This window comes from Trichosurus vulpecula, chromosome 5, assembly GCF_011100635.1.
Source record: "Trichosurus vulpecula isolate mTriVul1 chromosome 5, mTriVul1.pri, whole genome shotgun sequence".
Taxonomy (NCBI): domain Eukaryota; kingdom Metazoa; phylum Chordata; class Mammalia; order Diprotodontia; family Phalangeridae; genus Trichosurus; species Trichosurus vulpecula.
This window is the reverse complement of record NC_050577.1, coordinates 136,640,297-136,653,873: the sequence shown is the minus strand read 5'-3', so window position 1 is coordinate 136,653,873 and position 13,577 is coordinate 136,640,297. Positions and strand designations below refer to the sequence as shown.

Genomic DNA, 13,577 nt, shown 5'->3' with positions numbered 1-13,577 from the left:
TATACATACATACACATAATACATACTTAAACCTACATATATATACATATACATACATACCTACACATAGACATATACCTAGACATATATGTGTTATTGTGTGTGTGTGTGTATGTAAAAACAAACATTGACTTTTGGAAACACAGGGCCTGGATTGAGTTCTAGCTCTGCTACCTTGATAGCTTTATGTATGACCTTTGAAAAATCATCTGGCCTCTTTGATCCTCCATGTGCTCATCTGTAACATCACTGTCTCTATTATGTGCCATATAGAGTTCTGAGAAAAGTGCCTGTGTAAGCCACAAGGCTCTACATAAACATAGCAGCAGCTATTATTGAATTAGGGTGGTGGCCTGTGGGAATAGGAAGGAAAGGGTAAATATGAGAGGGGAAAAAGGATAGTAAAAACTTTCCTACTTGTTTAAGAATTTTTCCAATAAAACAGAGTAGGACAGGAACAGAGCAAGGTTCTAGAACCTGTAAAGGGTGGGAACATTCCCTGGGGATGTCCCAAAAGGCTCCATATTCCTACAGTTAACTCTGTTTATTCTACCTTATGAGGAGGGTTCCAGGTGAAACAGTCATTGCTAAGGGGTACAGTGGCAACGCTGTGAGATTTGGAATCAGAGAGCTCGTATTCAAAGTCCAAACCTGCTGTTTACTACATGTGTGATCTTGAGCAAGTCAAAAATCCCCTTGCTCTCAGTTTCTTATGTAAAATGAAGTATTCCCTCTGTGATTACCCTCCACTTCCACTCTCTATGTCTAGCAGTTTATCAGTCTATCTCTTTCTCATCTCTCTCTGTTTATCTCGTAAGTTCACTTTATATCTTATATATCCTTGCATGCTATACTCCCCATTAGAATGTAATTTCTCTGAAGAGAATGGAGTACAAACTGTTTGTTTTCCTTTTCTATTATCCTTAGCATTTAGTACAGTGCTGGCATGTAGTAAGGCCTTAACAAATGCTTGTTGACTGGCTGTTGTGACTGACTGTTGCCTGGGGTGACTGAACTTGACAACTTAAGGTCTCTTACCACTCTAAATGTAAGATCCTATTGTTTATGAGTAAATTCTTTTAAATTACATTTTGTGGATATGTGTTATAACAGTTCTTTAAAAAAAATTGTGATAAATTTTGCCTTAACACATCTAAAGATGCCCAGTGTATCCCTTGCAATGAAAAAAACCTTGGAAGCAGTTAAATAAAACTGTTCAAAGAGTGATTATAATTCATAGTACATGCAACCTTAGACTTTAATGAGATCCAGCCATTTTTGAAAACAGTTTGGAGTTATGGAAGAAAAGTTACAGAATTATAGGTTCTCTTTGACCTAGCAGCTATCTCTTTTTGGGGGTTTATATATCAAGGTGTTTACTGAGAACAAGGGAGACTTATCCGTGTGGAGAGATTTATAGCAATATTATTTTTTAATACTAAACAATTTAAAAAGAAACTGCCTAATGATTGAGGAATGATTAAGCAAATGTCTACTATATACAGCTGATGGAATGTTACTGTTTTGTAAAGAAAGGTATAGGTAGGGATGGAAACTACACCTGTTATGTCACGAATCTAGAGAACTCTCAGATGAGGAAATTCTTGTAGTACAGGTAGGTACTTTTTTTGCATTTACAATCTTAGAGAGTTGCCTAGAGTGCTAAGAGGTCAGGTGACTTGTCTAGTGTCACCCAGCCAATACATAGTCAGAGGCAAAAGTAATTTTAAGAATTCAAAGGAAGAGGAGACTTATATGAAGCGATACAGAGTTAACAAAGCAGGACAGAAAGAACTAGATGCAAATGTTGCAACTGTATCAATGAATACATCTTTAAACAGCAATCGATACTCATAAAATAATGGTTTTGTTACAGTATTTTTTGTCCTTTGCTTTTTCTATGTAGTAACGATGTCATCAATGTGAATATTGATATAAACATCTTCTTCCGAGATTTTCTTATCTATTCTCTTTCACTTGCCAGCTACATAGTTTTGATACTAACTTAAAATTTGGTAACGTCAAGTATCCTTCCTTTCTCCTTTTTTTTCATCGTTTGACTCAATCAACAGGCTTTTATTGTGTGCTAGGCTCTGGGGATACAAATACAAAAAAAAAGTAAACAACCTCTATTCTTAAGAAGGTTACATTTCATTGGAGGAGACAGCATGCACATACATACATACATACATACAAACATACACACATATATAGTACCAAGCAAACACATATAAAATAAATACTAAATTAGATCGTTTCATACATGGTGATTAAATATAAACTAGTTAGGCAGTACAGTATTGATTGGTGGGGAGGGAGAAGGATCAAGAAAAGTTTTATGCAGAGGATGATGTTTGAGTGACTTGAAGAGTGTGTCAAGCATTAGAGAAGGCCAGTGGAAAGGCAGGGAGGGAGGTGTGTTGTGGGGGAATGAAGTTCATTGTGTGAAGAAAAGAGGATAATTTGTGTGGACCAAGGATTGTGGGAAGAGAAGTAAGATATAACGAGTAGGAACATTAGATTTAGCAATTAAGCTATTGATAACTTTGGAGAGAACAGTTTCATTTGAATGATGAAGCTGAAAGCCATAAGGTTTATAAGAGAGTGAAAGTAGAGGAAGTGAAGGCACCCTTTGTGGATGGCTTTCTGAAGGTATTAGATAGCCACAAAAGGAAGAAGAGATAGGCCTGGAGGTGGTTTACCAAGTGAGGGTTTAAAGATGGAGAAGATATGGACATGTTTTTCAGCGGCACAGAAGCAACCAGTAGACAAGAAACTGAAGCTTAGTAAAAGAATAGGGTTTGGGGGGATCTGCTGGAGGAGATGAAATAGAATGGAGTCACTTGTTCATGTAGAGTCTTTTACCATGACAAGAAAGGCCACTTCTTCATGTGAGACAGTGGTGAAAGAGGAGATAGTGGGGAAAGGCATCTGAGTGACATGAGATGAGGTGGAGGGGAGAAAAAGGACGAAGAGGAATGATCTCAATTTTTTCAGTGAATTTAGAAAGAATGGGGAGAGTAGGTTCTATGGGAGGCTTAAGAAGGGATAGAAATGTTTTGAATGGCCACTGTAGTGAGTGGGAGACTAAATTGATAAGGGAGATGTAAAAAGATTGCCTTGCAGCAGTGAGGGCCTAGTTAAGATTATGTAACATGCAATTGTAGTGGACCCAGTCAGCAGGGTTTTGTAACATCCTTCAACTCTATTTGCCAGCATGTGAATAAGAGGCAAGCTGGCAAATGGTGGGAGTGTTATGAGTTTGTGACTTGGTAAGGCATGATGGTTAATAGCATAAGGGGCAAGGGACTCTGATATAGAATTTAGTGTTGAGCTAATTAACTGAAGGCTTGATATAGGGAAGGCCATTGCAGGTGTGATGCCCTGGGGAAGAACTTAAGTATGAAGGGAAGGATCGGTGGTATTCTCAGTGTAAGAGTTGGGGATATGACAAATGAATAAATGATAAGATTTTTACCATGAACTGTTTTGCAGATAGTTTTAAAAAATTGACAGTACAACCCTGTACCTTGGTCCAGCGTTACTTTTAAAATCTTTGTAGTTTCTTGTTCTTGTTTTTATCTATAAATTAATCTCTCATGTTTATATAGCACTTTGCAGGATGCTTTCACAGATAGAGACTGGACCGGAATTAATCCCCCTCTGGCCAAATCCCAACTTAGCCACTTATTAGTTTTGTGATACTGGTCAAGTAATTTTCTCTCTCCATGCTTCAGTTTCTTCATCTGCAAAATGGTCAGACTCCATGGCTTCTAAGGTCCTCTCCTTCTCTGCATCTATGATCTATGACTTCCTCTCCTTGTGATGTGGGCAGGGCTCATTATCATTATCTTACAGGTGAAGAAGTTGAAGCTGAGAAAAATTAAGTGACTTGATCGTGCAAGTAGAGCTATTTATTGGTAGAACCAGGATTAATAGTAATAACAACAATAATATTAATAGCTAGCATGTGTATAGGCCTACTATGTATGTGCCAGGCATTTTGCCAAGTGCTCTATAAATATTATCTCATTCGATCCTCACAACAACCCCAGGAGGTAAGTGCTATTATCATCCCCATCTTATAGTTGAGGAAACTGGGATTGTGATTTGCCTCAGGTCACTCAGCTAAAGTTAAGGCTGGATTTGAACTCAGGTCTGTCTATCTCCAGGCCTAGCACTCTATCTACTATGCCACCTAGTTGCCTAAACTGGAATCCAGATTTTCTGTCAGTGTTTTAACCTCTACACCACACTGTTTCTTTCAACTTGTCTGTTAATAGAATTATATATGTGCTTCTTTTCCTCTTCTCTTAAGCTTTCTTTGACATGTTGGCAGAAAAAACATACCTTTATATTAATTAGATGATTAGATAATATTCTATGATTATTCAGAATACTGTGACACTTGGTGATGAGTAGTATTGCTCTATTTCAACATTCAGGGTGCTCTCAATTTAAAAAAAATAATTGTATAGCATTATGTTCCAATTACATTATATGAGGAGAAGAGCTTAGGAAGTCTATCACATCCATTTCATTGATATTGACATTCTCCTTAAGGGAAAAATTACAATACTGAAGAATAAAGCAACTAGAGGGATATATAAAAAAATGCTAGAAAAGCACAAAATGTCTGATGACATGTTTCCATATGGATTATCTGTCTGGGGAGTAAATCTTTCAGAGTCACAATACACAGGTTGTCCCTAAAGTCTTGGTGCAGTACCGTAATAAGACTATTGGGACACCCCATATTTAAGGTAGGAATGCTATTTTGGAATATGTCTTTGTGTATGTTGTAGATTCAGCCCTGCCAAAATATTTGACAATTCCAAATTGCCACTATTAATATACATGGTTTTATAAGCAGTGAAAATCTGGAAATAGAGACTAGTTTCATAGTTGTCTTAATACCCAGAACCTGATTGGTTAACTGAAATGTGCCACCAGACTGTCTGGTTCTGTGGCTGTACATCTTGTTGATTACAATTGTGTCAATTATGTTCGTTCTATAAAATTAAGCTTCATAAGATTCTCAACGATTGGAATTGAGTCTATTACCTTCACTGTGGTGTTTAAAATAGTGCTATGTACCTCATAAGTGTTTTATTGAAATGAATATTGAAGGAGATGTGTATCATATAAAATGATAGATATTAGCAAATCATGGAACAGTTAATCGACACAGATTATCCAGTTCATAGAAGTGGAGAGTCAGGGAAATTCAAATCATAGTATTTAGTCAGTTCCTACCGTTTATCTAATACTGGACTTAGGGTGGAAGCATTATGTTCTAGTGAAAAAACAAAACAAAAACAGTATGCTGGAGCTTGGGAGGAGCAGCTTCCTAGTCTAGCCCTACTAGATAGACATCCTGAAACCTTGGGGTTTACAACTGGATGTCTCTGAGGCTTAGTTTCAATCTCTGTAAAATGGAGATAATACTGCCTGCCCCTCCTAACTCTCTTGGGGAGGGGTTGGAAGATCAAGTAAAATGATGTATGAAAGTCCTTCAAAAACTATGAAATATTATTTTTGTTTTTATTGAGTTACTTTTCAGTCATGTCCGACTCCTCATCATTCCAGTTTGGGTTTTCTTGGCAAAGATACTGGAGTGGTTTGCCATTTCCTTCTCTGGCTTATTTTACAGATGAAGAAACTGAGGCAAACAGGGTTAAATGACTTGGCCAGGGTCACACAACTAGTAAGTGTCTGAGGACAGATTTGAATTCAGGAAAAAGGGTCTTCCTGACTCCAGCCTGGTACTCTATCCACTGTGCCACCTAGCTGCCCCACTGAATATTAGCATATAAAAGAAATATGAAACTTTGCTCCTTTGTACTGTTTTGGTAGCGCCTGCATCTTCACAGAGACAAACTCTCAGAACTGGAAGGCACAGGAGAAGTCACCTAGTCTGTCCTATACCTGTACCTCTAGAAGTTCCTCCAACCAAGTGGTCATCCAGCCTAGATGAAGGCTCAAAATGTGGCACTCAGACCTGAGCACACACAACTCCCACTGTGATATGGTCAGATTAGGTACAGTAGGACTCTCAGTTGTTCTTTTTGGACACCACAATTCCATTACTGTAACCTAAGATTAAATTAGTTTTTTTTTAACTGTTATGTGACACTGTTGACTCTTTGACGTTAGAGTCCATTAAAACCTACAGATCTGTTATCTAACTATGTCTCTCTGATCCTGCTCTTGTGCAGTTTATTTTTTAAATCCAGATGTAAAACTTTACATTTATCCTTCTTAAATTTCATTTTCCTTTTCTTTTCCCTCTCTCTTCTCCCTTCCTTTTTTCTTTACAATAAATGATGAGCACTCAGTCTTGAAGATAGATACAAAGGTCCTATTGATGAACTCACAGATTCTCTAATTATTGGTTAAAATTTATGTACAATAGTAGTATTTTTGCTTTTGTCTCTTCGGTAAAATAGCTTATTGTCGTTTGGAAGAAAGAAGATTCTAAAACTACCATTAAAAAAGATAAATTCTATATCACCGTAAAGATCATTCTAGATTGTGTGTAATACTATTGAATAAATGTAAAGCTGAAAAGTGCTATAAGCATTCACCAAATTTATATTTGTTACTATTTAAAAATATTTTATGGTTCTTTCATAATAATAATAGAACTGAAGGTCCTCTTTTCTTATATACCCAACTCCTCTTAGTTCCATGTGGTATCTCTCCATTGTCATGTGTTGAATCATAAGAAATACAAAACAGACTTTTGGCAGAACTCCTCAATCTTTCTGAAATTACCACAGAGTGAGTTGCTCACGAGATACACATCCACATAGGTGGAAAATCTAAATATTCCAGTTAATTCGGTTGGTTTTGTTTTATTTGAAACATTTTGATTTTGAAGAGGGACTTATCTTAGCAAAGCTGGAATCACAACACTAAGTTAATATCTAAGGAGTGTTTAAACGGGTACATTATGCAAACATTATGCAAAATACAGAATTTTGTGAAGAAGTTTTAGAGGTAATAACCCCTAATGCTACTCGGAAACAATACTTAGAAAAGATAGTCTCTTCCTCCTCCCTAAAATAGTAGGACTTCTAAGAATAGGGACCAGGATTAGAGCTGTGATTTCTCTAGGAGAGGAAACTCCCTTTATCAATGTAGGTTGGCACCTTTTCTTCCACTTATAGTCTTGGTTACCTAGAGTACTGGTAGCTTGGGGTCTCACAGACAGTGTGTCAGAGGTGGGACTCTACTGTGTCATGCTGCCTCTCATAATATCTTTAAGCATCTAGAAAACCTGTAAGTTGAATTTATTCTCATCATTGGCAACATTGTGAAATGGAAGTCAGAAAATCTGGGTTCAAGTTTTGACTCTGCTGTTTAATACCTGTGTAGCCTTGGGAAAAAAAACTTAAGCTCTCTGAACCTCACTTAAGATTAGAGGGGTTAGAGTAAATGATCTCTGTGGTCCCTCTTACATCTAAACTGATGATCCTTGAAGTGAAAGAAACATTATCAATCAAAAGCATATATTAACTTCCTATTGTGTGTTAGTCTCCGGTGATACAAATGCATTAAATGAAACCTAAACAAGAAAATATGGTGGCAAAAAGTAAACTTAGTTTTTTTTTTCTATTTAGAAAAATGTGACCAAGACAATACAGAGAGAGATATCACACCACCCACCAATAGTCTATTTATGCATGGAGAGAATCAAGACCAGTCCATCTGGGGAAATCGTTCAGATGGCGATCTCATCAGAAGTAAGTAAATTGGAATGCTTTAGTTTTACTTTGCTGGCAAGATAAAAATAAGAATTATTGACTCAGTTAAATGTGTCACGTGTAATTGTGTTGTTGTTATTTCTTGAAATCTCTCAACAGTGTTATTTCCTGAAATGGTTCCTATCCTTGATTAAAAATACAGGCCAGAAACAAATATATATGCAAGGCCAATTCCCACCCTTCCCACAGTAATGGAGCCAGTGAGTTCACAATCCAGCATGGGATAGCCAGCCAAAGGTTACTGGAAGATTTTGGGGAGAATCCCAGCCTTTGCATAAATGGAAAGATTATTTGGCAGCCCTCCCTGTTCCCAGAATTTTAAACCCTTTTAGGTGTGTAGTTAGGGGTGAAAGGTATGGAAGGATTATGTTAAAGAGCTCTCATACTGTGATTCTACCCTAGTTCTTCTAAATAGGATTTCATGTAAATCATAAATCTAGAAATGGAAAGGAATCTCAGAACCCATTTAAATCCAGTACATTTAACAGATGAGTAAACTGAGGTACTGGAAGGATAAGTAGCTTCTCCAGAGTATCAATGACTTCCAGACTTTGAGACTTGATATGCTATCATCTTGGGTGTCTCACCACCTCTTAAAAGTCCTATGTAGTTTGTACAGCAGAACCTCAATATAACATTGTCTTCAACGTGGGAAACACCTTAAAATAAACAAGCAAACCTTATATCACCGTCATTTTAGTCCATTAGTAACTAAGCCAGAACATACTGGGTTATCCTTGATAACAAATAGCATAATTTTAGAGTACTTATTTTAAAACTCAAATGAATTAAGCTAATTTTCTCTAGGAGGTCTTTGAGAGAATTTTAAGTTACTTCATGAGATAATTAGAAACATTCTGGAGTGTTACAGTCTAGGAGTGAGAATCACTACTGTTTATGACCTTAGTCTGGAGCTTAAATTTCAGAATTGAAAAGCAAACAGATTTTCCTTGGCTACCACACTGACGGATTTGTGGCTGCAGTGGTGGCCAACTGATTTTCTAGGGAAAGGGGGGAGGTGTTTGACAGTAATACTGACTGCATAAGACAATGCATTGGGAGTACCAACAGGGTTTTCTCTGATCCACACCTGAGAAGCAAACTACTTAGATCTCTTAAAACTCCAAGAAAGGAATTAATATCAGTATGTTTTGTGTTTTGATTTGCTAAATTAAAGTGAATCATAAGTAATAGATTTTTCACTTACTTGATTAGTTTCATTTACTCTACAGCTCCATACAGTTTCTGTGATAGTCAAGGTCTAAGTAGTGTATATTTGACTTTTCTAGTTGTGTGCAGTGGTAAAAAATGAAACTTATTTAGTTCTGAAGGCTGTAACTGTAATAATAATCAATTTTCATTTCTATGTTGTGTTTTTGTTGTTTTGGTCCAAATCTAGAATTTAGTCCAGGATTATAAAAATAGTAATTCTCAGTCTCTGATTGTATCACTCTAGAATGTTTCTAATTATCTCTTGAGTTATATCTTAAAGTTCTCTTATTGGTGTGGGGAACTCCTAGCGTAAAAACTCCTACCACCTGCCGCATATCAGCAACTCCTCTGCAGTTTTATAATTTGTGAGACATGCCTGGGGCATGCCAAGTTTAACTCATAGAGCCATAGATTTAAAACTAAAGTTAGAGACCATACCATTCCCATCCCACCATTTTACAGATGAGGAGACTGAGTCACAGAGGTCAGCTGACTTGCCCTTGGTCACACAGCTAGCATGTGTCAGAGGCAGGACTTGAACTCAGAGGCTTCTTGACTCCACGTCTTTTCCTCCATCCATTATGTTTTGCTGCCTCTTGTTAAATCACCATGCTCTCTAAAATTGTCTATATCCAATGGAATGTAAAAGTTCTATAGTATTTTGTTCCACCTGTTTCTGCTAATTCAAGACAGTAGAACAACTAGGATTAGATTTTATTGCTTATGTCACTTGACCAGAGTTGAATAGTAACAATTTAAAAGTGTCTTATCTTGCAGGTTTCTATTTAGACAACAAGCAGATTTGAACTCGGTAATCTTTTTAGTTGACCCAAATGTCAGGCACTTTTGAATCCAAGAAGTCATAAATACTAATTTGTTGTTCAGTCATTTCAGTTATGTCCAACTCTATCATGACCCCATTTAGGGATTTCTTGGCAAAGATACTGAAGTGGTTTGCCATTTCTTTCTCCAGCTCATTTTATAGATGAGGAAACTGAGGTTAAGTGACTTGCCCAGGGTCACACAGCTAGTAAGTATCTGAGGCCAGATTTGAACTCAGCAAGATGAGTCTTCCTGACTCCAGGCCTGAGCTCTATCTACTGTGCCACCTAGCTTCCCTCCTGTACTAATTTAGTTTAGTCCAATGATATGCTCTTGAAAGATAGTAGAATGATATATACTAAGAAAAATGATTCCTTTGCTGACAAATAGATACCACAAATGTATTTTGCCCTTGATTTTCTGTAATTCTGCCCATTCATGACTGCCTGAAGTAAAAACAGGAAGTACTGAAATGGTTGAGCTAGCTGGAAATTTGCCGAGGATGAAGGTCAACTACTGGGATTAATATAGATTCCTGTTTGTGGGTAACATTTTTTAGTGGCAGGACTGACTTAGGCCAGTACCATCTTAGCTTAGGTTCAATACTGGGATGAAATAAGCACTCATATGTCATTGAACAAATAACAGAAGTTTAGAATATGAAGTATATTCAGCAAGAATACAGTAGCACTTGGCTGCAGTAGATGTGTCCTCCTTCATTTCCATCTTGGAAATGTGTTTGGTCAACAGGGCTGGGTGTGGTGATTTGGGAGGTCTTGGGACATCCACCAAATCTGAAGGGTACATACCCACATAATATATTTGGGCAAACTTTTTATGGCCTTTTAGTCTTGTGCTTTGAGAGAGTGAATTTCTAAGTAGTGGTAGGTTGAGCCTTTGGTGGAAAGTTCAATGGAATAGATTCCAAGATTCCTTCCAACTCATAGGAGTCTATGATTCTATGAATAATAGCTACCACATTGCCCCATAAAAATGTCCCTTATTGCCACAGTTAGAGAAGGCCTACTCCACCGGAAGGCCAGGAGCTTTGTGGAAATTTTGAGCTTCTGAAGTCTTCTTCTTCATTCCTGATTAGATTCTTACTTGGTTTATTCTCTAGGTCTTGCCACTTATTGTAGAGTCAAGGGGTTATTACTGTCTTCATTTCTCTGGCTAGGAAACTCAGGCATCTAGAGCCATTTTTGTTAATTCGCTGGAGAATTAGGCATAGTATTCATTACATTGTGCCTTATTTCTCCTCTAGGATGCCATATAACTTTTACTAACTTATTTTTTAAACAGAGACAGTTTACCTTTAAAGCAGCTTAAATGTACATGCTTATTTTCACTACAACTACAGGGTCTTTTCAATTTCTCGGTTTTAGCTCCAGAGAAGGGTAGAGCAAAGAAACTGGGACAAAGAGACCTAAGGAATTTTGGAGGAGATCAGATGAAAGAACTACAAAATTGTACCAATGGTGGAGGGAGGAATTTAGTCTTTGGAAAACTCTATTTACGTTGAGTACTTTGACATTACAGCATGGTAGATTTTCTCACTGTCTGCAATCCATGTCCCTACTTTCTTTTCCAAAAGCTCACTAACATTAAAACTTTGCATGTGTGCTCTCAGTTGCAAAAATAAAATAAGATAAAAACTTACATTACCTAAATTCAGGGAGATAACTGCTGTTTTTGGTGAAACACAAAATCTATGTCATTGAGTAGGACTGAATTGCAGTGGATTATTTTGTATGTGTTTAAATTAGCTTCAAAATGTGTATTGTTGCAAGCTGTTTGCTAGGAAATTTCATGATACACTTGAAAGAGAACTGGCTTTGGAGAAGATCTGCCCCAGCCCCTTCACTGTCAGTGTAACCTAGGTTTAGGTCACTTAATCTTTTACAGATAAGTTTCCTTATCTGTAAAATGAGGGGGTTTTATTAGAAATATGAGACTTAGTCTATATAGGGCACTTAGTTCCAAGTATAAATCAATGATTTTATGATCTTGTGAAATCATATTCACTTGAGGAAAAATTCTAAATTTCTAATTTCCTACAACAGTAGGAAATAAAGATTAATTAGTTCAAAGAAGTTGATTTAAATTTGCAGCTAAATTCTCAGTAAACTTTAAACAAATGATCAGGGCAGAATGCTGTAGTTAGAAGATTTTTGGAGTTGCAAGATGCTCACAGTTCAAGGCTGATAATTTAGCTGTGTGACCAAGGGCAAGTCATTTGACTTAAACGTACAGTAGGACAAGTCCTTCCTATTTCATAGAGACATAATGAGTGGAAAGTGCTTTGTCAGCATTATGTGTTATATAAATATAAGTTATTGTTACATAAAACTTTTTTTCTCTTTTGAGTAGATCAGAACTGTCCAAAATGCAGCCCATGGGTGCATGTGGTGGGATTTATGTAGCCTGCCTACAAGCATGGAAATTTACATGAATGCTTTAGTAAATGAAGTTGAGCTACTGCAGAACTCTCACTAAAATGGCAAATCAAAATATATTGTCTATTGTTTCAATAAAAACCTAAGGTTGGACAGCCCTGAAGCATTTAGAACGTTTGCCTTGTTTCCTAGTGATAGTCACTGTTAGGAATGTATAGATAGATTTACAATTCCCATCTCTTAGATGGCTCTTGGGAAAACGAGAGCTGAGTAACAACAGAAATTATCCTCAATTTATTCTGTCTGTATCTTGTGTGTATGTATTTTTTTGCATGCTGTCTCTACCCCATTAGACTTGTGAGCTTCTTAAGATCATGAATTACTTCTTTCTTTGTATCCCCTGAACTCAGTACAATGCTTGGCACATAGTAGATGCTTAATTGGATGTTGACACTGACTAGCAACATGAAGGGAGCTGTCACCAGTGAGTTACAATTGCCCTCTCTGAATTGCAAGGTGGGGCAGCTGACAAATATTTAAAAAAAAACCCAACTCTCTTTCTTACAATTATCATAAACCAACTGTTTTTCCTTTTATTGGTCCTGACATTGTTGTATATATGTTCAATTTCCACAATGGTAGCTTATGGTAAAATCATCATTTTTAAAATAAATTCTCAAACCAGAGTATTTTTACAAATTTGGTATTACCGGTTGGTTTTCCTTTTTTCTTACTCCATGAAACTAGTATGTATCTTTTGCCCAACAATTCGAAAGAAATGGTTGCTTAAACTTGACTTTCCTCCTTTTGGCCTTCAGCATCCGGATCTGCTGGCTGTCCCTGAACAACATAACATCTCTCTCAACGGAGCAGTCAGGGAGCATGTGTTTCCCTCTCCCTTCTAGCATCTAGCACATTGTAAGGACCCAATAAATCTTTTACAACAATAATAGACCCTGGAAAGAGGGCTTTGGCTTTGGCTCACTGCTGCTCCAGGAGAGGAGGAGGGAGCAGGGAGTAACATCTGTGGTGAGTCAGGATAGAGTTGGCTCTAGTTTACGGGAGCCTTGTGGTAGCTCCCTGAGTAGAGGAGACGAGGCGGACAGCTGGCTCTCACAGAATTGGTTCTAGTGCTCCCGCCACGGTGCTGGATGGTGGGGCCATCAGAAAAAAGAAACAGGCAAAAGTGTGGGAACATTTTCAAATGAACTACCCACTCTATTTTCCTTGCTTCCATGGAATCAGTTCAGACAGCTGCAGAGCCAGGAGTTCTTTCCCACTGGTTGACAGAACTTTCTCCTCTTTCCTTTGAGGGGTGGGTAGCTGGGGTTGGCAGCTTACCTCTCCATTCCCCCAGATGCTGGCTGCCCTCCTTCTT

At 37.5% G+C, this 13,577-nt stretch overlaps 1 protein-coding gene across 1 annotated transcript in view; it reads left to right on the top strand.

The window, feature by feature from the left end:
* MDFIC (MyoD family inhibitor domain containing) overlaps nucleotides 1-13,577 on the top strand; it is a 121,836-nt gene that overhangs the window by 14,531 nt on the left and 93,728 nt on the right. Inside the window, exon 3 of the mRNA XM_036761427.1 lies at nucleotides 7,626-7,748. Coding sequence (XP_036617322.1) covers nucleotides 7,626-7,748 — 123 coding nt within the window. The remainder of the gene's footprint in view (nucleotides 1-7,625; nucleotides 7,749-13,577) is intronic.